The 26816-nt window shown below is 34.2% G+C and overlaps 4 protein-coding genes across 10 annotated transcripts; 2 read left to right on the forward strand and 2 right to left on the reverse strand.

The window, feature by feature from the left end:
- Positions 1–345: 345 nt before the first annotated feature.
- Positions 346–4604, reverse strand: LOC105638221 (protein SAWADEE HOMEODOMAIN HOMOLOG 1). 4 transcript variants are annotated; one of them, XM_020680988.3, is made up of 9 exons: positions 3859–4600; positions 3287–3369; positions 2954–2999; positions 2701–2839; positions 1850–1916; positions 1392–1443; positions 956–1099; positions 806–881; positions 346–655 (listed from the first exon to the last, which is right to left on the reverse strand). In XM_020680988.3, coding segments are annotated over exons 1-9 (666 nt in total). In that variant the 5' UTR covers positions 3916–4600; the 3' UTR covers positions 346–653. The 4 variants fall into 4 exon arrangements, with proteins under 4 accessions (XP_020536647.1, XP_012077386.1, XP_012077387.1 ...); XM_012221996.4 differs by having other exon boundaries at positions 762–881; positions 3859–4595; XM_012221997.4 differs by having other exon boundaries at positions 762–881; positions 1850–1913; positions 3859–4593.
- Positions 4605–8479: 3875 nt separating this feature from the next.
- Positions 8480–12694, forward strand: LOC105638224 (NADP-dependent malic enzyme). Of its 2 annotated transcripts, none has more exons than XM_012222000.4 (14): positions 8480–8631; positions 8937–9124; positions 9587–9707; positions 9811–9885; positions 10014–10165; positions 10247–10352; positions 10448–10513; positions 10702–10797; positions 10916–10987; positions 11089–11172; positions 11266–11808; positions 11907–11997; positions 12090–12218; positions 12302–12694. In XM_012222000.4, the coding sequence occupies exons 1-14, from the start codon at positions 8602–8604 to the stop codon at positions 12388–12390; spliced, it is 1842 nt and encodes a 613-aa protein (XP_012077390.1). In that variant the 5' UTR covers positions 8480–8601; the 3' UTR covers positions 12391–12694. The 2 variants fall into 2 exon arrangements, with proteins under 2 accessions (XP_012077390.1, XP_012077392.1); XM_012222002.4 differs by lacking the exon at positions 8480–8631 and adding an exon at positions 8687–8843.
- An 81-nt stretch (positions 12695–12775) lies between these two features.
- On the reverse strand, positions 12776–18150 carry LOC105638223 (ATP-dependent protease La (LON) domain protein). Its single transcript, XM_012221999.4, has 10 exons — positions 17874–18150; positions 16914–16981; positions 16735–16812; positions 16155–16267; positions 15994–16059; positions 15111–15212; positions 14451–15015; positions 13731–13936; positions 13398–13561; positions 12776–13206 (listed from the first exon to the last, which is right to left on the reverse strand). The coding sequence occupies exons 1-10, from the start codon at positions 18002–18004 to the stop codon at positions 13071–13073; spliced, it is 1629 nt and encodes a 542-aa protein (XP_012077389.1). The 5' UTR covers positions 18005–18150; the 3' UTR covers positions 12776–13070.
- A 902-nt stretch (positions 18151–19052) lies between these two features.
- On the forward strand, positions 19053–25914 carry OVA4 (Nucleotidylyl transferase superfamily protein). Of its 3 annotated transcripts, none has more exons than XM_012222004.4 (15): positions 19053–19211; positions 19292–19435; positions 19613–19700; positions 19815–19856; positions 21272–21361; positions 21466–21588; positions 21789–21860; positions 22212–22324; positions 22429–22450; positions 22552–22617; positions 22860–22916; positions 23943–23989; positions 24106–24187; positions 24304–24393; positions 25392–25914. In XM_012222004.4, exons 1-15 carry the CDS (start codon positions 19144–19146, stop codon positions 25524–25526), a joined length of 1239 nt encoding a protein of 412 aa, XP_012077394.1. In that variant the 5' UTR covers positions 19053–19143; the 3' UTR covers positions 25527–25914. The 3 variants fall into 3 exon arrangements, with proteins under 3 accessions (XP_012077394.1, XP_089581170.1, XP_012077393.1); XM_012222003.4 differs by having other exon boundaries at positions 19070–19211; positions 19289–19435; XM_089725044.1 differs by lacking the exon at positions 24304–24393 and having other exon boundaries at positions 19068–19211; positions 19289–19435.
- Positions 25915–26816: the final 902 nt, after the last annotated feature.

Consider the following 26816-nt stretch of genomic DNA (forward strand, 5'->3'; position numbering starts at 1 on the left):
TATTAGTAAAGCATAAAGTTTGGATAGATAAAATATTTCTATGATTTATTAGGCCAAAGATTCGATGTTTTGGAGTATTTTTTTAGATACCATGAAAGGTATATTCAGCATTTAGTTAGAGAAACTCTTTTAAAATGTTGATTGATTCAATTAGAAAATAAATTAAAGAAAATTTGTGACATATTAACAGGTGAAAAAACAAAAAAGAAAATAAAAACCATTTTCCATGTGTTTCAGAAACCCCATTTTCTTACTTTCAGAAAAATAGCTAACCACTTGGCATGAATCCATTCAATTTCAGTAATTCTGAAATTTATATCTTGAAACATCTTGAATTTCACGAGATTTTCAAACAATAATAACAGAAATGGCATTTTCAAAACTCGACCAGCGAGTGTGAGTCAACATATCAACAGTGAACATTGGCACAGGTTGAACAGAGCGAGTAAATTAACCTCAGCTACTATGCCTATAGCCTTCAAAAGCCTCGTCACAATGCAAATCCATGTCCCAATCCAACCTAGAATAAAACTAATAATAATTTGGAAAAAAAAAAAACAAAAAATAGGCCGAGCTTTGGAGGGAAAAATTGCACAGCTGAAACATAGACCTATAATGTTGGCCTGTAACATAATCTCCTCAAGCGGACTCTTTCCTGGTAGAAGAAAAGAATAGAGAGAGTTTCAGCAATTCAATCCCAGTGTTAGCAGCAGAATAAAGAAATGGATGAGATGTGCCAATAATTTGCGAATTATGCTTGCCTCAGTATTGTCATGATCATATCTAATCAAAAAGAGACACCTACAGCCTCTTATGTCGTGCATCCGCCTTTGAATATCTATAACATGAGCATCGTAATATATAGCCTGGTCTCTTCTTTCCTAATTATACCAATAGTGAACATAAGCTATAGTGCCAAATATATAGAAAAATTGCAAGATGCAGTTAAAATTACCTGAAAGCAGCATACAGTATCTCCCACTTGCACCTTGTGGCATTCTGAATGCTCAAGCGGGACAGAGCGTTCTCGCACAGCATTTTTTACATTGACCCATTCATCCTCCTCAGCACCAAATCCAACAAATCTAACCCGAACTTCCTTTAATAAATGAAAAAATTCCATCAAACTATTTATTAGGAAAACAATGAAAGATAATTAGCTTTGAAACATTTTTCTCATTTTAAGAATTCAATTCTTTTTTTTTTTTGTTTCAAGGCCTTGATCAATGAAGTATAATCTTCAATCGAAAACATAACTCATTTTTTTCGTTTTAGTTTTATGCCTATAACGATGCAATAACTTTGGCCTTTTACATATCAGTTTAACATCGCTACAATGATTCAGCTTTAATTAAACAGATAAGGCAGTATATTCTGATCTAAATGCTTACAGCTTCACCGGATGGAAGAAATCTGTGACAGAGGAACATATCAACATCGTACCTACAAAGCCAGAAGAGAAAGCTAGACATTAGCTTTGGACACAGTTGAAGAAGGAAACAACCTTTCCACCACAGACATTAGCATGAAGGTAATCATACAATGGATACTCAAAACAATCATGCCAACCAAACTGTATCAAAATTTCCATCTTCATGGATATTGATTAAATTTTTACTACACTTACCATTTAGTACTAGAAATCAAACTGTACAGTCATTCAAAAGTTTCTTCAGTTTTTTCTAATTCTAGCCTAAATGAAATGGTTCAAAAGAGATGCCTATAAGCTCTAAAGATCAAACTGTCTTTCAAATTAATGTTTTCCCATCTACAAAACATGTAAATACCCAACAAGGTATACTGAAACAATAAAGGACCAGATTCAACAATTCAAGACCTGGAAGCTCACCATGCTCCATCTTTTGATGACCTGGCTTCAAATTCCAACTCAGATAAATCAGGCACTTTCTCTCCTGCTTTTGAACCAACATTATTAGCTATTAGAATATAAAATCATTCTCTAGAAGATCGTTGGTTTCTGCATGAGAAGCAAAAGCAGGAAGATGCATTGGGTAGCATTGCAAGCATAAGCATCTAAACATTTAAGACTATTTGTAAATTATCTTGCAGTCAATGAGAACAAAGAAGGATAATTAAGAATGAGTGAAATGAAAGGGATAGGTAAAAGAAAGTTTCTTTATTAAACATTATATCTTTTCATTATTGCTTATTGCTTACCCTTTTGAGTTCATTCTGCACATTAGAGTAAACCAAGGACACAGCACAAGACTCTTAAGTACTAAACTTTGCACTTTACATTAGCACTTTTGAGCATTGTGAACTCTGGTGACATGTTAAACAATTGCAGCAACCACACTGCACAATCTATGCAACAATTTTTATCTTTCTTAATTTTGCTCATTCTTTCCACCGATTTCTGGATTTCCAGATGCAGATATTTTCTTTATTAACAGTCCCTTTTTAAAATTAAAATTAATGGACAATCACCCAAAAAATAACTAAAGGACATATGTACAGACATACATTGTAGGAAACCACAAATAACTTATCTAAGATCATACAAAACAAATAAATATAGACTAACTGAAAATGAGCATATCTCAGCAGTTAATACATCAATGCTAAATCAGATGAACTAGCCAGCATCTAGTTAATCTAATAAAACTCTAATATTCTTGTGCAGTTTTTCACGTTTGGCAGCACTTAAAATCATGTCAAAATATGGAGAAAAGGGAACACCTTTAGGCATTTGAGAACTTTCTTTTGCATCATTTGAAGGGCTACTTTTTGGGCAAGAATGGTCATCTTTTGATGCATCAGTTGAAGAAGCCACCTTGGATGCGTAATTGATTTGCCTATTTTGGAACCAACTTTGAACCTGGGCATGATGTAATGGTAGGAGAGTTATACAACAGATACATATGAGAAATACCCTCTTCCAGGACTAAATTGGCAATAACAGCAATAACAATCGTATAAAAGAATGCAAAACCTCAGTCCATTTAACAATAGGTTTCCCAGCACGGCCAGAAGAGTAACTGCAAGTCCATAGCAAGTGAAAATAAGGGGAGTTAGAGCCCAAACTAGTTACATATGCACATTTTAATTCATGGAATATATATGGGACCTGTTGTCTTCTCTTTTGAGAATACTACCCCATCATGCATAGGATTATTATTTATTATTAAGTGTTTCAAGAAAGAAGGATTGCAAAATTTTTGATATCTACTCAATCGCAAGACACTTCAGGACCATGATCATCAAAGTTAACCAAGTGATTTGATCTATTCATAATTGAATAAAGATGCACCTGAAAGCAACTTACTTAAAACTTCTTGCAATTTTTTGAAAAAATTCCTTGTCCATTGACTGCTTTGATTCCTCTATCAATTTCTCCATCTTCTGAATCTGTTGCCATGGAGGAGAGAAAAACAATCTAACATATCCACACAATAAACAAGGATTTTTCAAAGGAATGAACTGACATTATGAGCAAAAAATTCATGGTTGGAAACAATTACAGATTCCCAAATTTTCTGTTAATAGAAGCTTCAATCAAGACACCAATAAAATTGTTTACATCATATAAGATAATATCTAACATTTCCAATTAATTTTTCCAAACCCTTGCAGCTGTCTGAAATAAAAAGCTGAAACTTTCAAACTTTGTAGCAAAATGAAAAAATTTCTGGTATTGTAATCACAATATAACCGCATTACTATGTAACCATCATCAAAGGAACACACACAAAGTAGCAATTAAAAATGCAGAGTTAAGAAAAAAATATTCAATAAACTACAGCCAAAATTAAACGCTTAACATTTGAGCATAGGGAAAACCCAGATAAAGAATCGATAGATGGATAACAAAAAGCTCAAAGAAAAAGAAAATTATACCTCAGCCTCTGCAAAGCCAGAGAATTGCAATCTCTGCCTAGGGCGGAGACGATCCATGTACAGTCTCCAAAAATTAACGAGGAGAAAAAGAAACGGTGTCTTCTTTTTGGTTTAATAGCAATTGAAATATGATTAAATTAGATTTGGTAACCCTATGGAGAAAGAAAGAGACTTTTTGGGTAAAGTTTCAGATGAAATAGAGCCAGAACTAAAGGGTGATTTTTGTACTCGATTAAGCGCCTATTCAGTATTTATTCTCTCTATAAGGAAGATGGGTTTTTGGTCAAGACGTTGGTACCTCCGATATGACCAAATTGGACTATTCCATGACAAGTGGGACCCATTTCCGACTAGTGCCCTATTTCATTCGAGACAGAGAGAAGAAGGGGGGTGGGTGGGTAATCTTCTTCCCCTTTCGTCAATCCCTTGGGGCACAAATCTATTTGTCTCTGGTCTGGATTACTTCTTCAATTCATTTTATGCCTCCCAGCTTTGCTTAATCTTTCTTGCATGCTTGCTGTTCTTGCATACTTTTGGCCCTTTTGCACTGAGACATTCAATCTATCCCTTCTTAGTAGTTTTCTTTGGTTTCTTGATTTTCACATCAGGCGACAGTCCCATCATTTGGAAGTTGTGAGAGACACTGGACAATATCTTGGAGTTTTCAAAATCTAGAACATTTAATTATGTTCAGGCCTACGTGTCATAACTATCAGGTCTTTCTGCACAGAATCTTCTTTGCTTGCAAAATAGACACCTGGTTCTATAAATACTCCCTCTCACTGATCCGCGTTCCTCGGAAATCCAACTTATTCACTTGTAACCCTAATTTAACACCTTGTTTTATTAATAAGCAGAATGATTAATTTTTGATAGATTTATATTGCTGGACTGATTAATAGTTGAATGCACATCTAAGTTAAAAAATTTAAACTCCTAAACCTATTTTCTTGGAGAAGAAATACGCAGATTGACATCAAAAGAATATTTCATTTTGTGTTAAATAAAATAAACCTGTTCAAATAGCTTGTTGTTTGCTTATGAAATGATTTTCCCTTTTAACCTATCCACCATTTCTTGTTTTTGGTTGCAGCCATGCACATGATAAATTTTATTACAACTTAAAATTAATGATTGAAAGTTTAGTTATTTTATAATTGCTACGTTTATGAATATTGGAATTTTTTTTTTTTTTAACAAAGTCTCAACTCATTTTTAATTATTTTAAATTAAAGGGTAAAACCACCATAATTTATGTTTTCACCAATAAACAGAAAACCAAGATGATGTACTATTAACAGAGACCAAGTACACGGAGTAACGGAGAGGTCTTCCTATTTAACGGCATCGTTTTGAGTAGCTTTTATTTTATTAGTAGTTCATTGCAGTTAGTAACGACTTGTCGTTTGCTCTTTTAATTAGTTGTGGGAGATCGGTGACTGAAAATTCCAACATTAGGCTTGGTATAGAAAGACTGGAATTAGAAGAAGACATACCTTCAGACTGCAGAATATGTGGCCACTGTTGAAAAAATCTAAACCCAAAAGAAGTTATATGAGTTTTTTTTTTTTTTTTTTTTTGAAAAAATTACTAGTTACTTTATGCTAAATGTAATTAAATTAATACCCATACAATTTCAATAGTTATACTGAAATTTATTAGAACTACATTTTACCAGTCAATCACATAGATATAATGCTAATTAATTCAAGAGATTTAATTATAAATATATAAAACGAGAAAAAGGATGGAAAATTTTCTCAATCCATTGCCAACCACAAGGAAAAATTTTCCTATTATTCATCTTTAGAAAATTTAATTTGAGTAAAAATGATTTAGTTCTTCCAAAACAACAAACGGGATGAGTAACATGTCATTTGAGTTGATGAAATGTGAAATTCAAGCATTTTACAAAATCTATGTATGGATCGTAAAATCAATAGAATTTCAAATATTGAAAAGTGTAATCTATAAATTTGGAAGGTTTTATTTTTTGAATAAAATTAAGTTGTTTAAATTACACTTATAATATGACAATGAAATATAAATTGATGATTTAAAGATGTCTGAAGTGGGACTCTATTGTCACGGCTGAAGAACGCAATGCTATGATTCTACAGAAAGAGGATAGCGCATCCCATAAGTGCTCGGTGGTCGGTGCGCTCTAAGAAAGTGTTTTAAATCAAAATGTTAACACTCAACAGGTGGCTGACAGTAACTAACACAACTAGTAATCTTTTTTTCGGAAAAAAACTGAGAAATATAGACTTAGTCTTTCAATTCGTTTAGAAGTCCCGAGTTTTCTTCGTCAAAGCTTCCAGATCAATGTAGAGTTGCTGCGTCTAATGTTTATATACATAATAATATAATGTGAATGACCGAAAAAGACTTTTGAAAATTAATGGGAACATAATATAATATTACCTACTACCAACCAAAAGGTGTATTCTACGTAAATCTGCATTCACATATTGTATTATTGTAGAGACTAATATTATACTTTCATCTAAAGAATAATATCATTTCATACTCTCTTTCTTAATTTCGATAATCGTCAACGTCAAAAAAGTAGACGCTGGCATTTTTGATAATCCAAAATTTACTTTTAATAATAATAATAATATTTTTATTATTATTTTTATGCTTCATCGGCACTTAAATTACATCTACAAGTGTTGTTATAATCTATTGTAATCAGTAATAACAATCTATTGGTGCTTAATGCTATCACATTTTCATACTTTATTATCTTAATTTACTTTAAATAAATTCATATATTTTATGAAAAATTCTGATGAAAGAAAGGAGCTAATTAACCTAATATAAACATTAAAATAGCTAAAAAGGAAAAACTTTTACTTTTAGCCATGATTAGCAATATAAAAAACTGGTTTGTTTTTACAACTACGCCAACCCTCAATATTTGACTCCCAAATTTCCAGAAAAACGTGGAAGAATTCGGTCAAACCTCAAAGTCAAAATCCCAAAAGCACAATGGGTTAAGAACATGAAATTCAGAATTCAAAGAGGGTAAGTAGATCGGCGCGCCTCACCGTGTAACGGAAATTAAAATTAAAAGAAGATAATAAATATTAATCCGCGTAATTTAATTAATTTTGTTTACATTCTTTAAAGATGTGGAAAGTAAAAAGTTTTTAGTCGAAAATATTTTAGCGGATATTTTCTACTTCTCTTATCCTTCAAAATTTTGAATTATCATTTTTTTTTTAATTTCAAATGTAAAAACAGTAAATAAAAAGAAAGTACCAGAATCAATATATATATATATATATTTCAAAGTCCAAATAAAAATTTCAAATAAGTAGTTTTAATAAATTAAATGTCAATGCAATTAATAGATTTGAAGAGAAGAAGGGTAGTTTAGTTTAGCTGCTACAGGCACGTGACTCCCTGCATCGCTTCTATCTTCTTGTCAAGTTTTTTCAATTCCCACCAATGCGTTGTCCAAATTTTACATTCATTAATTGAGAACCGGAATTGGTCTTTTCGCATACAATCAATGTATGTCGTTTTTTAATTCTCAAAGTTGGGAAACATCATCTCCAATTGAAACGACATGATACCACAAAATTATACTAAAAAGTACATTTAGTTACTTTCATAATTTTTTGTTTTTTCTTTTGGGCATTTCAATTTATAGATTAATTTATGAATTTTTATGTGCATTCATATAAAATTTCAAAGGATTGTTGTTAAGTTATCATTCACAATATTGGTTTTGCCTTGTTTTTCTTAAGGATGCTAAATTTAGCATAACAATAAATGAAAGTTGAAAGAAGCATTAATTAAAATTTCTTATTTTTCACATACAAGAAGACAAAGACGAAAAAAATTTATTAGACTACACGTATCTAAAACCTTAACTTAATCAACTTAAAAAATATTTGATGGGGAAGTTCAATTTGATTTTTATTTATTAAAGAAAATTGACCCATTATATAATTACTTAAATAAAATTAAATCCATAAACATTTGTAAACAATATACATATATTTTTTGGTATAAAAAAATAAAAAAAAAAGATTGGAAGTGAATTTGAAATTGCAATTTGTATCTTTCTTGCACAAAACATTTAACTCCAAAATAATTAAAATAAATGTAAAAAAGGAAAAATAAGTTGTTATATAAAATGTTAATATTCAAATATCACTAGAAAAATCTCATAAAACAAGTTTTTTTTTCTTAAAAAAAGAAAGGAATAAAGCTCAAATTTATTTATGATATACTATTTACAGAAAATTAAATTTTTAGGTTGATTTTAGTAGAAATTTTTAATAAAAGCCAAATTTTCAAATGAGTAATTTTAATGAAATTTTCCATTTTATATTGGTTAAAATGCTTCAAGGATTTATGATAAGGAAAATTGGTAATCTGATTTTTTTACATAAACCTATTATCCATTTTTACTTAATGAAGTTATCAATATATTTATTTCATTTAAAAAACAATCTCAATTAATTTTTTTAGTAGAAAATTTTATCCAATTAGATTAAAAATCTAATTATGAGTAAATTGTATATCACAGTGAAATTCATGTAAATAAAAACTACTATTAAAGAAAAAAACACTTTTACCGAACTAAGGACTTCAATTTCCCGTTCCGTTGCGTTTAAACTTAAAAACGCGTAACAAAGACTCTCTCTCTCTCTACCAAAAACGCGCAAAATTATTCTCTCTCTATCTTTTTCACTCTGTCTACAGTTCTCTGCACGTTCCTGCAATATGATTTCGCTGAAGAGACTTACTTTTGTGGTATACCCATTCATTATAGATTCTTTTCAAAGCAATTCTTTTATATTTTTTTTTATTTTCTTTGAATCAATTTGTACGTGTTGGTAGTCTTTTGTCTACGTTCGTCCTTTTGACATTGAAACCAAACCTGAACTTCCATTTTCAGAAATAATATTATTATATTATTTAAAAAGAAAAATTAGAAATTCTTGGTTTTCTAGTGCCTATATAAGGTGGGCTTTGCTCTTTCGTTTTTCCATACCAAACACAAAGAGCGTGTATCTTCTGTGTTGATTTCGTTTTTTGAGCTTTTCTTTGATTTGCAGAGAGTCATTCTGTGTAGAAGAGGAGAGATAAAGTTTTGGGCTTTAATGGAGAGTACAAAAACAAACGGTGTTGATTCAACTATGGAGAAGAAGAATGTAGCTTTGGGTGGTGGTGTTGAGGATGTTTATGGTGAGGATAGTGCCACGGAGGATCAGCTTATCACCCCTTGGACCGTCTCCGTTGCTAGGTGAAAATTTTATTGTTTGTGTTAAAAATGAAAAAACTAAAAATGAAAACTTTGATAAAGCTAAGCCTGTGTTTAGTTTCTTATATGGCACTTTATGTATAGTTGGTGTTTTTTTTTTTTTTTTTTTTGGACACATTATTTATTTTCAGATTTTCTTGACTTGGGTTTTGTTTATATTAAGGAAAGTTATGATATTTATGCTCTTAATGTTCCTTATATTTTGCTTAATATATATATTTTTTAAATTAGATCCCACGTTTACTTCATAATTTTGTAGCCAGATTATTCTCTGCGAACAAAAATTCGCGTTAATTAGTATTTAAATTTTTGGATTAAGAAAAATGAGTCACAAAACTGAAATAAACAGCAATAAAGTTTTCTGATGAGTGATCAATCCATACATCTAAGATTTGCAGGAGTTGATTTCTTTTTTTTTATTATTATTATTTTTATTTGTTACAGTGGGTATACATTGTTGAGAGACCCACGCCACAATAAAGGGCTTGCTTTCAATGAGAAAGAGAGGGATGCTCATTACTTGCGTGGCCTTCTGCCTCCAGCACTTCTCACTCAGGAGCTCCAGGTTAGCTTAAATTGGCATTGCTAGCAATTCAACCCCACATATGATATTATGATTCCCGAATTATGTAGTTGTTGCTTAATTCTATACATAATTGGTTTATTAGGAGAAAAAGTTGATGCAATTGCTTCGTCAGTATAAAGTTCCTTTGCAACGATACATGGCCATGATGGATCTCCAGGTACTCCGCATTAATCATATATCTATGCGGTTTTAAATTAAGGGAAACTCTGCGAATTTTTAATTGTTGGATCTTTTCACTAATCGATTGAACAAATAATATCTAACTAAGCCTTTTATATTTTGCAGGAGCGGAATGAAAGGCTATTTTATAAGCTTTTGATTGATAATGTCGAGGAACTGCTGCCTGTTGTGTATACTCCCACAGTTGGTGAAGCTTGCCAGAAATATGGAAGCATTTTCAGGCGACCTCAGGGCCTCTACATCAGCTTGAAGGAGAAGTATAGCAGTTTGAATAGCATACTTGCATAATTCATATATAATATAAAAGAAGATAATGAGTTGTTATATTCTTTTTTTAGGGGCAAGATTCTTGAAGTATTGAAGAACTGGCCAGAAAGAAATATACAGGTTATTGTTGTTACTGATGGTGAGCGTATCTTGGGACTTGGAGATCTTGGTTGTCAGGTAATAATGCTCATATCCTATCTTCACATGTCAAAGTTATATGCACAAGCTTTTGTCCTTCTGTAAACAAATATAATTTTTTTCGATGTTTTCAGGGAATGGGGATTCCTGTCGGAAAACTCGCTTTGTATACTGCACTGGGGGGAATACGTCCTTCAGCAGTAAGTTCACTATGTTATAAGCTCTTTAAATAGTTACATTCTCTTCTAATTTGATGCCATACTGTTTCCCTTCCATACCGGACTTCGATGAGTTAGTTGATTTCTTCTATTTCAGCATCAGCAAAGTATCTAGTTCTTTTCTACTTCAGTTACTGATAAAAATTTCAACTTTTTATTCAACATCGCAGTGTCTGCCTGTTACTATTGATGTTGGCACAAACAATGAGCAATTGTTGAATGATGAGTTCTATATTGGTCTAAAACAAAAGAGGGCAACTGGACAGGTTTAACAAAATTACTATTTTTTTTTTTTTTTTACTCTTTCGAATCATTTTTATTTATATTTTCTAGCCCTTGGTGATTAATTCTGAAAGGTGTTTTGGGTTTTCTGCTGTGATGTAGGAATACGCTGAACTTCTAGAGGAGTTCGTGACGGCAGTTAAGCAGAGCTACGGGGAGAAAGTCCTTATACAAGTAAGTTATCGATTGTAATATCAAATATGCTAGATAAGAAAGTTTATTTTGAGTTTTGGGGACCTAATTTTTTCTTTGGAAAATGTAAATGTTCTTTTCAGTTTGAAGATTTCGCAAATCACAATGCATTCGAGCTACTGGCAAAATACAGATCAAGTCATCTAGTTTTCAATGATGATATACAGGTAAAAAATGTTGTTAACACTATTTGTTTGATTAGAATCTGTTTTGTGTCAAATGGAAGTTCTCTTATTGCAAATTTATCTCATTTACTACAGGGAACAGCATCTGTGGTGCTATCAGGACTTCTCGCAGCTTTGAAATTAGTTGGCGGAACCTTGGCCGACCATAAATTCTTATTCTTGGGTGCTGGAGAGGCCGGAACTGGTATAGCTGAGCTTATAGCACTTGAGATATCAAAACAGACGAAAGCTCCACTTGAAGAGGCTCGCAAGAAGCTTTGGCTTGTGGACTCAAAGGGACTGATCGTTAGCTCACGTAAAGAATCACTTCAACACTTCAAGAAGCCTTGGGCTCATGACCATGAACCTGTCAAAGGACTTTTGGGTGCTGTTAAGGCAATCAAGCCGACAGTCTTGATTGGAACATCCGGAGTTGGAAAAACATTCACAAAGGAGGTGGTTGAGGCCATGGCATCCTTCAATGAGAAACCTGTAATTCTTGCTCTCTCCAATCCTACTTCACAATCTGAGTGTACAGCTGAAGAAGCTTACACGTGGAGTGAGGGCCGTGCTATCTATGCCAGCGGAAGTCCATTTGACCCTGTTGAATATAATGGGAAAGTTTTCGTGCCTGGCCAGGTTTTGACTTTTCTTTGTAATATATATTTAAACTGGAAATTTACTGTAATCAGTTTCTTAACTCCCATTGTTTTTTTTTTTTTTTTTTTTTTTGGCAGTCGAACAATGCTTACATATTCCCTGGATTTGGTTTGGGGTTGATCATTTCTGGCGCAATTCGTGTGCACGATGACATGCTTTTGGCAGCCTGTAAGTAGACAAGACTATTGGAGTTATACTTTAATTGTACTGAATTTGAAGAAACAGTACTTAATTACTCTCATTGCTTATTCTTGGAACAGCGGAAGCTTTGGCTGCACAAGTGACACAGGAAAATTTTGACAAGGGACTTATTTACCCTCCATTTGCCAACATCCGGAAGATTTCAGCCCACATTGCTGCTAAGGTTGCTGCTAAAGCATATGAACTTGGTGAGCTTCTTTTCTGACGTGTACTTCTGTAGATGATGCATTTGATTTATATGCTTCATTAACCCTATCTAAATACTTTATAGGTCTGGCGTCCCATCTCCCACGTCCCAAGGATCTTGTTCAGCATGCAGAGAGCTGCATGTACAGCCCAGTCTACCGATGCTATCGTTAAGCCTGCGGTGTTTTTTTGCACATTTTGGGGCCTGCAATTTGCTCTGAACCTTTTCTGTTTCGATTTTAGTTTATCTGATTTTTATTCCTTCTTTTCAATGACTGAATTGCAATTCAGTCCTCAATCTATGATTAGTTTAGTTTAGTTCTCAGTCAGTTGGTATCAAAGCTTTTGCGGCTATCCTTGCCTTATTTTTCATTTCCCTGAGAACGTAGATTATTTCCTTTTATTCCACTTGATTGAATTATAATATTCGTGTATCGGAAGAAATCTATTAATAAGACGTTTTTCTATTTATTTACAAGTCTTTATTATTCCTCAGCAAACTTGATCTATGTTTACTTAATATGGTTATTTACTATTCTTATATCTGAATCCACAAACCAAACAAAAATGGTACAAGCTCCATTAAGTGAACAATTGTCATTTGGAACACTACTCACTCTTCCAAATCAGACAATTTATGGCTCGATGAAGCTTCAACATTGATCGCAAATACATATCACTTGTCACAGAACAACTTGATCCAAGTCACCAGACATGTTATGAAACTATGTATTTTCTTTCTTTTTCCTTTTCAGAAGGAAGAAATGAAAACGACTGATGATATATACATTACAGGTTAAACTCATTGCATGGCCACAAACTAAATCAGAAGCAGCAGTTAAGAAATTCCAAACTTATTTTACATCATCAGCGACCTGTGCACTACGGATTGCCCAAAAAGATTGAGGCTTCAGCTGCTTTCTTGTGGCAGTGAAAAGCCACCCCATTTGAGATTCACAATTTGCGCACTCTGTTATTGTCCATGCATATCTGCAAAATATGGCAAACGTCAAAAAGAGATCGTCCAGATAAGACCATGAGTTTCAAATGCAGTAATCTTCACGTACATAATCCATTATCCAAGTGAGAGAAATAGGGTATCAACAGTCCAAGGAAAAATTTGTGCCACAGGCTATTCAAGAAAATCAATAGTACATAGAGTTGTAAAATAAAGTATATACCCAGGAAACCAGCTGTATTCTCTATCTGGTTGCCCATGGAGTGCTAACCCATTTACTTTATAGAAAGTCATTATCTCATGCACAAAACCATGTGGGTTAACATAAGCTCCAAGAGGACCTTCACTAGACATTACCAGCATATCGCTTCGCCTGGCAATCACAGTCTGCACAAAGACAAAGAAAATAAAAGATAATAAATACCTTCATACTGTAAGCTTAGATTCTTACTTTTGTTTCTAACCAAGGGACTAAGCGGGCAAGTCTATTATTACAGGGACAAGCAGGAATGCAGGTAATGAATGAAGCGTTGGATACAGCACAAAATTTGACTACCTGACAATTTTTACACCGAATAAGATCTAAGCTTTTAAGTAAATCAATCTCCCGGTGCAGGCGATATGAAATACCATCAATCTCTAGAAGCTCCTGCCTTGTGGATTCAGACACAGGAATTTTACTGGCAATGTAAAATGATAAAAGATCTGGTTTTGTCACAAGAGCGTCCATGCTTGGTGCTCCAACTATCTGTTTCCACATATCTGAAAGATGTTCAAAACAAGAGCATTTAAGATGTTGGTAGAATATTTTCTGGTCAAGTCCACAAACAATTAATCCATAAGACACAGCAGAAATGAATTCCCTCTCTCTCTCTCTTTTATCCAACTGCATAATGAAGAATGTGACTTATGTAAATTCTTTAATTACATCTGTATAATTAATACTCTGAAGATCCAATCAACTTGATATGGATTTTCTTTGACATTCAACTCAAACACATAGTTACAAGTATATGGTCATGTTCATAAATTTCCTTTATACTGATACCTATATCAAAAACCAGATACACGTTAAATTATAGAAAATTCGTTATCTGATTGAACTACTTCCAGATCATTCATATATAGTCGGGTGGGTAAGGCATAATATATTCATGTTCACTAGGTATAACAAAAAACATTCTGTCCACTATAACAGTGAAACACGTGCGAGAATGTGTTTGGTGAAGACAACTCAAAAATGAAGTTATAATTGAACTTTCTGCGAACAAAGTACCTGCACCCCTTCGAGCAAGGCAATAAGAGTCATACATTTGATATACCCAGTAGGGCCAGAATGCTCTTGGAACTCTACGAAACTGGTTTAGGTCTGTATTTTTCCAGCACCTTTTGGACCCTTCCCCTCTGCGGGATCGCTTTCCTGGTGTGGAACCACACGCAGTTCCTAAGGTGGTCTTTTCAATATTTTCCTTATGTTCCAAATGCAATGAACCAATAGAGTCAGCATCACTTGCATGAGATCTTGTAGATTTCATTTCTGATCCAGACTTGTCATCATCACTGCTTGTTGATTCATTCATTGTATCATAGGAACATGATGAATCGATAGCAGATTGATGGATCCTTCTTTCAGCTAGTGAAAGCTCACTCTCATAGCTTTCTGCTGAGGTTGCCTCTGAATCATTGTCGCCATCCCCATGTCTGCATGATGAGACTTTTGAAGGCCCCATGCCTGAGATATTACGGCCATGAAAATTACTTAATGGTGGCAATTTTCCAAATGCATCCCGTGGTGCCCTTAATGGCAGATCTTCCTGGATAATTTGAACCTCTCCACAAGGCTAAAGAAATGAAAATATTAAAATATATGAGTCGTCAATTATACAGGCAGCTGAAAGAAAGGAGGAATACTCCTGTAACATAAATATGGTCTAACCACTCCTTCCACATCAATCCAACGGCGTCTTAAACAAATGCGTTGCTGGCCACGAGTTACTACATTCAGTGATCCATCCTCTAACCGCCGGTATTGTCGAATCTGTAAATTAAATATAATAAGTTAGAAAGGAAAAAGCCAGCAATTGCTAGATCAACAGGAAAACATATCAAATATGATTGCCATGACACATCAAATAAATAAATAAATAAACAGAATGGTTGATTCAATGACTGGCACATAGAACATCCACGAACCTATTTAGTGAACTCTAGGCAATTTTAATATTAGAAAATAAATATTCCAAAAACATTAACAATGTAACAGAATGACGTCATTATTATTGTAAGATGAACAGCATTATCACATCATTTTTCACAATCACAGTTCAATAAGTAACACTACTTCACAAGTTCACTACTCAGGAATTCCACAAAAAATCTTCATTGCTCACATCAGGAATGCACTTTGCCAGCAACCTAGATGACTGCACAGGTGACCTCCTTTCATAACATCTTGACATTGCATATTTTGCATATTGATTCCACAGTAAAATAATTATTCCTACAGCTTTTGTTTTATTTTGGTTTATCCATCAATATGTAAAATCCGTAAGTGTTTGCCAAAAACATATGCATCTTTAACATGCATTTACGTTTGACACTAAATGCCATGTTAATGGATCCAACACAGTAAAAAGTTAATTTTTTTGCACAGTAAAAAGTTAATTTTTTAAGTCGTATAAGTTGAGATTGAAAAAAATACAATTGCACACTAATCTTAAGTAATGCTACAACTGCCATGAGATATGCCAAATCCCACTCAAACAAATTGACATCCTCCCAATCACTTATGAAGAGTTAATAACCATAGCATACCGTACCTCTGCAGTTGTCCCAATAGTCGCAAACCTCAATCGTCTGTTACCACGCTCCCTGTAAGCCCAAACCTGGACCAAGTTTCAGTTATAGGGAAAAAGATCTTCAGAGAGGAATTCCATATAAAACAATTAAAATAATAGGGTTTCAGATGGTGTCCACCTACCACACCTATAGTGTAAGGAACATCAACTTGGGTCAATGCCCTCTCAAGAGCAGATATAAAATTGGGTTGAATAACTCTAAGAGGAAGGATGGCCCCTGGGAAAAGAACAACTCCTGACAAATATCAAGTGGCAGGATTAGAATATGCTGACTGAAGAAGAATGATGAAAATAGAAGGGCATATCATCAACACAAATGCAGATGGACACAGCTATGTTGCATCTTACTGCTTGTTAGTCCTCAGCTACATGAGAAGGCCATCAAGCCTCAAAACTTGCAAGGTTACAAGCTGCTAATTGCAATTATTTCAAGCTAATACTTGCATCTTCTTGAAATAATTTTTCACACACAAAAATTAAAAAGATACATAGTATTTAATAATTGAAGCCTAATTATGATACATGCATGGACAAGCACAAACATAAATTAAATATAGTGTTGTAGTAAAACTTCTAAAAAATTTATCAGAAATTATGGCAATCACCAATTGGTACAGATTACACCAATCATCAATTCTCATGCATGTATGCACATGTATGTGGAGGACAACATAAAAAATCAATGTCTTGTACATGGCATACCTTCAAGATAGAATAACGGAAGAGTTAATACTGCACCACCGTCTAAAAAGGCCAACCTCCGGTGAGTGTCTTCAACCTCTGGAATATGCAAATGGCATTGTCAGCCTCAAAAAATTTGAAAATGAAAGATACCTTCCTCTCCCAAAAACACAATGAAGTAAATACTGGTGCATGCTTACCACCAAGATAGGTGTGCAAAGGAGCCAAGATGGTGTTAAAAGTATATTCATGTGATGAGGCAGTGCCACTTTCCGGATGCATGGAGAGAAAGAAACAAACAGAAAATTAGGATCCCACAGCAATAATTAATGTGGTATACGCCAGTTGAAGAAATTATTTGGTAGTGGAAGGCATTTGCTCCAAGAAGATTTTTTAATTTAACTTCAATTTTGCCAATAAAAATATCTTAATTTTCAAAAATTTGCAATTAATATTAACATTAACATTTGGGGAAAAAAAGGACGTCATGTTAACCTTGCTTTGATCTATAGCATGAAATTTTTTATTTTGAAAATGTCAATAATTAACTACATTGTGTTTATATAATTAAAAGCCGTTAAGTTTGCCATAGGCAGAAAAGTAATGAAAATACCATGTTGTATGATTTATATTTGATTATAATGTACCGGACTATTCATGAACTTCCCTAGGCAGCCAAATCAGTATCGTTTTAAAAAACACAATCTGATATTTTGGTCTCTCAGTCTCTATCAGGAGCAAATAGGCATCGGGAAAAGGCTTGTGTGCATAAATTAAGCAATTAAACTCCCATAATCAGAAACAACGAGTAAACACTTGCAGAAATTGAATTTACATAGAGAGAGGGGGAACTAAACCAAAGGAAAACCTTCTGTAACTTACTTACTTACGTCCATTTCGTTGTTTTAGTTTCTCGTAAATTAAAAATTTCAATTCAAAGTAAAACAATATCTGGTCTAGAAATTCCACAAACAAACAGGAATTGAAAATATCTTTAGCTAATATGAGCTCGAATTTGAAAGTCCAGAAGAGTAAAAACCCTAATCTCTCAAATCGTAGACAGTGATTAGAACACGAAGTTAAAGTGAATGTTGAAATAAAAATTGATTTGCAATAGTGATTAATAAAGGAAACGAAGAAATAGAAATCGTAGTCATTACATAGCGTCAAGGTCATCATCCGATGAGTCCTCTTCACCCTCCACTTCCTCGACCTGTAATTCCTCAAATTCAAGCTCTCGAATCTGAGCCATCTGGTATCTCTCTGCCGCCGTAATGGCTTCGTCATCCATTTGGAGTACGTGAACGTGGATTTTTGGATGTTTTTGTTAAAAAGACGAACGGAAATGGATTTGTGCTTTTAGTATGTACCCGCCGTTGAGATCGCCTCGGCGGCAAATTTCCAGAACATATACTTGGTACTTCCTCTCTGGCTCTCTCTCTCTGTCTAAATAAATTTGCCAAGTCATGACCCACTCTCGTCATGACTAGTACTGCAGGTCGTTTCAGTTATTCTTACTCTTACTCTTATCAAATCCGTTCTTTTTGGAATAGCGTATAACAAGTGGCCGTTTGGAGAACGAGTAGTCGTTTTTATGCCGAGACTTTTGGAGGAAGGGCGGTTCAGTACTACGAAACCAATTTAATAAAACTTTTATCTATGGAATGTCTAGTCGTTTAGTTTTAAAAGGAAAAAAAGTCGTTCCATCTTTAGTAAATGATCAAACTATAGAGAAAATTAACCTGCATTTAAAGACTTTCTGCCAAAATCACTCTTATTAGTTATTACGAATATTAGGCTATGTTTATATTAATTGATAGGTTATATTTTTTGCACTTAAAAATATTATAATTCTTCTTTAGACTAATTATTTTAAATTGTAAACCTATTTTAGATGAAAGATTGGATGTTAATATCATTTTGATTAGACGGCAAATTAATGTAGGTGCTCATATTTTATTTGAAACATCCTCTTGTCACACCCCTTTCATATTTAGAAGTATATCCCGTTTTTTATTTTTGTTTCTTCAAGTTAATGAGGTTATTTTCTCTTAAAAACAAACCAATCAAATGAAGATATTTAACATGAATCAGGCAATCAGTGTCCTGAAAAAAAAAAAAAAAAAAAGAAATCAAATCAACTCGTAATTTTTTTAGAACCACGATATCTATGGGTTTAGTTCAAATTGCACAGTTCGGATTTCTGAACACTTTACCCTCCTCGTTAATGGTATTGATATGTAGCGCAAATTTTTAAAATAACCGACCCGATCCTAACCGATCAGTATGTGGCTGGATGTGGTCAGTTTTCCCGACCCGTAAACAGTGATATAGCGGCACAACGCAAGCACTCATCCATTTAATTTAATCGGATAATACAAATTAAAGCTCTCTCAAGACAGTAAAGTGTCCCACGCCAAGACGACGACAATGGGACGTGCAATTCTTTCTCACTTTCTCCTTCTATCCAATTCCCCTCTGCGCCTGGCATCTTCACAGTACTCTATCTCATCAGTTCTCCGTTCTCTATCTGTCTAATTTCAGTGAAAAATTCACATTCTAGTGTAATCTCAAGCAGGTCGCTGGGTGGATTGCGAAGGCAATATCTGCAAAGTTCGGGGCTAATTCGTCAAAATGCAAGATACGCCAGTGGTTTCCGTTGCCATTGCACTGTCTCGCTTTCGGAGCCCGCCGGTCCGGAGAGCTCTTCCAGCTCTGTAAAGTAATTTTCACTCTTTGCCTATATTAAAGTCACTGCACAAGCTCTAGTTTAGGACTTGAAGACTGCTTCATAGTAATAGATGATTAGAATTGAGAATGTGATTTGAACATGTACTTCGAAGAAATATTTCACCATTTTTCTTAAAGTTCTGATTCAGTGGATGCTTTTGATTTACAGGAAGAGGATAGTATCTGGAGTCCAGCCTACAGGATCTATTCACCTCGGAAATTATCTTGGTGCTATAAAGAATTGGATAGATCTTCAGGTTGTCTTTTTGTATTTCAAGAGAAAGCATTCTAAACCTTTTATTCTTCTTCAAATAGCAACTTAATTTCAATTTTCATTTTTAACATTTTATATTGATTTTTAATGTTTACAGAATACGTATGAGACTCTCTTCTTCATTGTGGACCTCCATGCGGTATGTGCTTATAGATGTTCAATACTTTTTCAAGTTAAATATAGTGCTGTGGTGACGTTGGGCCAAAATTAAGCACACACTTCACTGTTGTTCGTGTGCTATGTTTTTTGTTTACCGCAGTCTTTATGAGCTCTATCAGTATGTTCTTGTACATTGTTAAGGTTACATGTGGTTACTGCTGTTCTGAAATTTCAAACCTCATTTGTCAGTTCTATGGGTTCTATAGTTTGTGAACCTGCGCTTATTTGCATATGTGACAGTTTGTTTGTTCTATGAGATGCTAGGATTAGTAGTGGGTGATGAGCCAGTGTCCTAGCTAATTGGGCTTAAACAATGAACCATGGGGTTTATTAGATGCCATTATGTGTGGATGTAGTAGTGAGGTAGATTTTGGGAGGAAGATTGTAAGAAAGGATGGTTTGAGCAAACTAATTTTGAAGGTATCCTGTTATGCCAGGGTTTCATATCTTTGACACGGTGCATATATGATTTTGCCCAACTCAAAGTTGATTGTTATTTGTTTTCTTTTCATTTCTTATGTGAGCTGAAGCAAATGCTATTTGATGTATTACAAACATTGCTCAAATTGTATTAAGCATTATTTTCTTAACATATCTTGGAAAGTATTCGCTTAGTGGGTGTCAAAAAAAAAAAAAAAATCACTTTCTTCTACCTTAAAGAAGGTAGGGCTTTGTGTTTCAAGTTCTAGTTGTTACTCCTTCCATCACATAATTTTCATAATCAAACATTTGATTAAATAGAGTTTACTTAGAAGATTAAAGGTTGATATTTTAATTTTGTTTATATCAAGATTTATTTAATGATAACGTAGTAGTTGGACTATATATTTGTTGACAAAGAGGCATATTAAATAAGGACAAAATAGTAAACTTAAAATATTATTTATTTCTGAAAAAGGAAACAGGACAACAATTTGGGATGGATGAAAAAGGAAGGTAGAACAAGAATTATGGGACAGAGGGAGTAACTGTTATTGCTTTCCGGTTCATGTTTTAGTGCCTAGTAATTAATTGTCCTGGAATTGAGAAAACAACTTTGTTTGTGACAATTTCCATACTAAGAACTGTGAAATTGTCCTACGTGCCACATCCATTATTAATTCAAAGAAACAATGCCAGGAAGTACCATGTTAAGCACCTCAATGCATTCATAATTATTGTTAGAAACTGAGGGACATATGTGTTTCACTGTGTGGCAAACTTATGCATCTGTTGACTGAAAGTGATGAGCAACTTGTGTTAAGGAGTGGTGCTAGATGTGGTTTCCAAATTATTTTCTCTCATTGTGTAGTTATTCCTTCTGAAAAAAAAAAAGAGGAGTGGATGGAGACTGTTTGTTTTTTAATAACAGTTCAAGCTATCTTAACTGCTGTAGATTTTCTATTTAACTTACAGATTACATTACCATATGACACACAACAATTATCTAAGGCTACAAGGGATACGGCAGCAATTTATTTGGCGTGTGGTGTTGACACTTCTAAGGTCATGCAGCTCTTGGTCCTTGATAATGCAGCTTATTATGCATCTATGTGGACATTTGTTGTTAGTAATTATAATAGTCTGATTTCTCTGATTTGTACATCCAGGCTTCTGTATTTGTGCAGTCTCATGTACGTGCTCATGTAGAGCTAATGTGGCTTCTAAGTTCTTCCACACCAATTGGTTGGCTGAACAGAATGATTCAGTTTAAAGAGAAATCCCGCAAGGCGGTAGGTCTATGGCTATCTGATAGTCAGCATTCAACTTCTTGTATGCAGTTTTTAAAATTTTAGTTTTCTATACAAATCCTGTATTTTTTTACTTCTCTGTATATTTTATGCATGAGAATCTAGTTAATGTTGCATTTTATGTTTTTTTTATCTTCTCATCTGTTTAGATTAATTATATATATTGGTTTTCACTTCTGCAGGGGGATGAGAATGTTGGGGTTGCTCTTTTGACTTATCCTGTTCTGATGGCATCTGATATTCTTTTGTATCAGGTGGTTTTTAAAACTTGTAGATCATTTGTTATGAAAATGAGTTTTATATATATATATATATATATATATATATATTAATTCATTTATTTCTGCAAAGAAATAATATAAGGTAGAGGTTGGAGGTGTTTTGTGTGTGTGAGTGTGGTGGGTGGTGGAGGGAATAATAAACTGATTGTAGCTAGATTGTGATTGACAGTTGACTGAGTCAAGTTGATTTTTAGTGGTTAATCATGAAACCTCAACTCTTTTCTTTGTGCTTATTTACGTCTTTGTATTGATGAATGATGATAAATTGATAATTAAATAATCAAAATATACAAAATCCTCATACATTGCAGCATGCCTCTGTAGTCCGACTTTGTGCCAGTTGGTGAGGATCAAAAGCAGCATTTGGAATTGACTCGTGAGCTAGCTGAGCGTGTTAATTATCTATATGGAGGAAGAAAGTGGAAAAAATTAGGAGGGTGAGAAATTATATATTTTCTTTAGCATGATGTACACTCTCTTGAAAAAAAAATGTCATTGCACTTTTGGCCGTTGTGTTGAGATTTTTGTGTACTGGTCACAGGTGTGGAGGTCCAATCTTTAAGGTGGATTCTTCTTCTTGATATCTGGTTGACAATCTTCACATGGGATGATGATGTAACAAGTGATGATAGTAATCCTTTCCCTAATGCCTTTCTTGATACAGGTTCCAGAGCCTCTTATACCACCAGCTGGAGCCAGAATTATGTCTCTGACTGATGGTCTTGCGAAGGTGATCAACACAGTAATATTTAGTCTATCTATTTAGAATCAAGTCGACTGAATGTAACATATTTATCATACCATCAAAGGAAACAATTAATATGAATTGGAATTTACTGAGCTTTGTATATTTCCCACCTATTATGTTCCATTTTCGCTTTAATAATTTGCTTGATTACTTTCTTTTTATTTATGTTTGTAGAAGGATTTTCTTATACATATTGACATTTTCCTGTGCTTATCTTTATATAGATGTCCAAGTCTGCACCTTCTGACCAATCTCGAATCAATCTTCTTGACCCAAAGGATGTGAGTTGTTACCACTTGTCTTTCAATGTAGTTTCATTTTGATCACCAAATTCACTAAGTGTAATTAACCCTTAATAAAGGTAATTCCATTCACTTCGATCTTTGCTTCGAGGGAGACATGTTCAGGGCGCAAGTAACCATGTGGCCCTGACTTGAGCACAGGCTTGGATAAGCTAGTTGATCCTTAAGATTGGCCCAGCTTGACCATGATGAGGCCTACTCCCTAGGTTGGCTGGGTTTGGGAATTGCTATTACGTAGTGCCCTGCCTAGCTCACCAGGTTAATAAACTATTAATATTTCAATATATTTTACTGCTTTGTGCTGGGCTTGCACAGCATTTTAGGCCTGATTGGCTGACCAGGCTCAGGCTGAGGATAAAAAAAATCCTGGCCTCGACTTGGGCCCGGCCAACTGTTGAACATCTCTGCTTCACTAAGCTGAAGCAGAAGTAATGTGTCTGTTTGGTTGGTAAGAATTGCATCTCAATCCTGCTGAACTCAGTAATTAAAGTGCAAGCCACTGTTTGAAACTTTCCGTTTTAAATTGACACAGATCTCAAATGTATTGAATTATTCTCCAAGTTTTAGTTAAATCTCTTCTTCTTGAGGGTAGGTTGAGATGATATTGTTAAAAACTAGATTATGGTGTTATAATTTTATTGGCATCTGAAAGCATTTCATGAAAATCTTATTGTACTGTTATTATAACGTGGATAAAGATTAAGGAACAATAAAACCTCAGTCCTTTTGATCTTTTGTTGGATAACTAAAGTTTTGGAGCTGAGTTTCTATGAAAATTTCAATGAGATTATCTATTAGTCTTAAACAATTAAGCATGGATTCAAAGAATGTGGTTATGGTTCTGCTAATTTCTGGTTGTTTAACTCTGATACTCTTATTCAAATATATGATTATTGTTAATAATTTTTTCCCTGATGAATGATTAATACTATATCTCCAATTTCTTGTTTAAAATCTCATTTTACTTCCCTCAAAATTGATATTTTTTTACCTTTTATCTTGTAGGTGATAGCGAACAAGATTAAGCGATGCAAAACTGATTCACTTTCAGGGTTAGTTCTTAATTTGTCCTGCAAATTGAAAGAATTTTTCTTACTTTCAATTTCTTGCCAAGAATTTTCTACTGTGTAGCATCTTATTGTGTGCTTTTCCTTCTAATTTCTTACAGTCTGGAATTTGATAACCCTGAACGACCTGAATGCAACAATCTTCTTTCTGTCTATCAGCTCGTCTCTGGAAAGACGAAGGAGGTAATCTAACTTGTATCTAGTTTTCTTTGGTTTAGGAGCTTGACTTTGACATTGCTCTTATTAACTTGGAGATATTTTATAGTGAAAATTACTTTGTTAAGCACTTCCCAATGCAGGAAGTCAAACAAGAATGTCAAAATATGAATTGGGGCACATTCAAACCTCTTTTGACAGATGCCTTGATTGATCATCTACACCCCATCCAGGTTTCTACTCCTGCTCCTGCATTCTACTTCACAAGGCATGACCTGCATGGGGCAGTATATTCACTCACCATGCTGAACTAAACACACCTTCTGTTTTATCTTATTTTAATTTGTTTTGAACTAAACACGACTCTTGGTATTCAGATAAGGTGTTCTTATATTCAAATAGGCAACTCATTTCAATGACTCATGGCTTTTGTTGTATCCTATAAGTGCAACTGCTTTCTAACTTTTCCTATGGTTTTCATTTGAACTACCACCAAACAACATATGTCCTTGAGTCAGCTTTCTCAATCTCTTTATTTTATCTTTCAAGTGTGTTTTTAACGTTTTTCAATTTTGATACTGTAGTTGAAGAAAATTTTGCTAACAACTTTTGCTGACAATTCTAGTGAGAGTTGTGCTAGTTCACCTGGAAGAAAATATTTTCATGCGTGCTTTCTTCATCCCCTTTTGTTGATAGACTTTGAGTGCATATATAGCTTACATCCCTATAATATGAGAGAAATATATGTATATATGTGTGTGTATATAGATGCTGTCAATTCAGCCATGTGTAAAGGTGAGGGAGTCTACGTATGAATAGATAGTCATTCATATCTGGATGATTAGAGCTTATCCATTCTGGAATGTGTTATCTGTTCTGTGCTGTTTCCATCACTTAAGGAGATCTACTTCTGCCTATGCTTGCGTGGTGCAAGCACATCCTATTTTAACTATCTGGCTAAATGGCTGTTAGTGGGCATTATGCCTAAGTTCATATGTTATTCTATCTATGCATAAGTGTAGACATTTTGCTTGTTGTTATAAAGTCTGGCAGTCTGCCAAGGCTAAGATCATTTTATGCTCAATCGTTGTTTCATGGGTTGCCCCATTTTGCTGACAACTCTGTGGGGATTGTTGTTTTTTTGTATTAAAAAGATCACCAATTTGTATTTTATTGTTGATTGTTGTTAAATATTACTTAGGTCCCTATTATTTCTTCTATATATTTTCAGGTTCGATATGGGGAAATAATATCTGATTCAGCTTATTTGGATGGAGTCTTGGAAGAAGGCAGTACTAAAGCTTCAGAGATAGCAGATGCCACTCTCAATAATGTATACCAAGCAATGGGATTTTTGCGGAGATGAACAGAATCAATTCTTGGGGAAAATTTTAATTGAAAAAGATCTGCAAACTGCAACCTTAAATTTAACTTTTGGAGGATCTATTATTGCCCACAAGTACTTAGAGTACACCCATGAGCATATATTTGGCCAGTGAATGGGATAATTATTGGGAACGGCCACAAATTTTTTCTTGATGCAGCTGCTTCTACTTATCTTCAAGACAGGTGCCTCTTTTATTCTCTGCTGATTATTGAACTTGGTAATTTTACATAGAGTTTTTTCTCCATGCTGTCTGTTGTGCAATTGACCAGTGCGTAAATTTATGTTGATTTTATTTTTTCTCCACAGTTATTTACAATAAAATATTTCTGAATGAAAATTTACAATAAAATTTGTTTCTGAATGAAAATTGTTTTCATTTAGGCTTTTATTGCAAAGAACAAATTAACCATTCTCTTGTCTCGACTCTTGAGCGACATAATATACGAATTAATAGTACTGGTGAGTTGTAGCAATGGCCATTATGCTGTGGGGCATGTTGCCCTTGGAGTATATCAGTGTCTTGTGTCTACTGGAACAGATTGATTAAGAGGATGAATAAATGGCGATCTGATCAGCCAGGTTTTAGTTGAGTATGAATTATGCCGTAACTTGCGCTACTTTTTAATCTTTGACATGGACTTGATAGACAAATAGGAAAAAAAGATAACATTATTATGCTTCAATATTTCAATTTACCAATGATGAGGCTATGTTTTCTCTCCCTGGCGTATTTATCAGACATTGCAATTTCCATTTTTCACAATCACTCACTGAGCAACTATAAAAATTTGATATCTGGGGTATTCTTCTTGAAAGTCTTTATTAGAAGCTGAGCCTGATATTCCGTGTAGCATCTATCCTATTTCTGGTGGGACTCTTATCAGTACACGTGTGATGGCAAGAGGGAATATTGATTCTCCAGTGGAAGGATGAAACATCATTCATATTCCCTTCCCATTTCACCCACTCACATCTTGTCCTTTTTGCAAAGGAGATATGCGCCCACACATTGAGAGAGATAGATGCACTGCAAACGCGCGCGCGCGTGCACATACACACACACATGCACACTCTTACAGATGCACGTATACATTCTTTCTCTTCCTATCTCTGGGTGGCAAAGGAATAAAGGGGGAGGTCTGGCTCCTCTCGAACTCTTCCTGCTTTATATATATAAAAAAAGACTTACCAAGAGGAAAGAACTTACTGCCTGGTTATCATTGGTTTTCCTAATCCGCTGTTCTATCATGTTATCTTATCATATTACCA

The sequence above is a fragment of the Jatropha curcas genome, chromosome 8 (assembly GCF_041381405.1).
Source record: "Jatropha curcas cultivar XTBG-Jc1 chromosome 8, XTBG_Jcur_1.0, whole genome shotgun sequence".
Lineage (NCBI taxonomy): Eukaryota > Viridiplantae > Streptophyta > Magnoliopsida > Malpighiales > Euphorbiaceae > Jatropha > Jatropha curcas.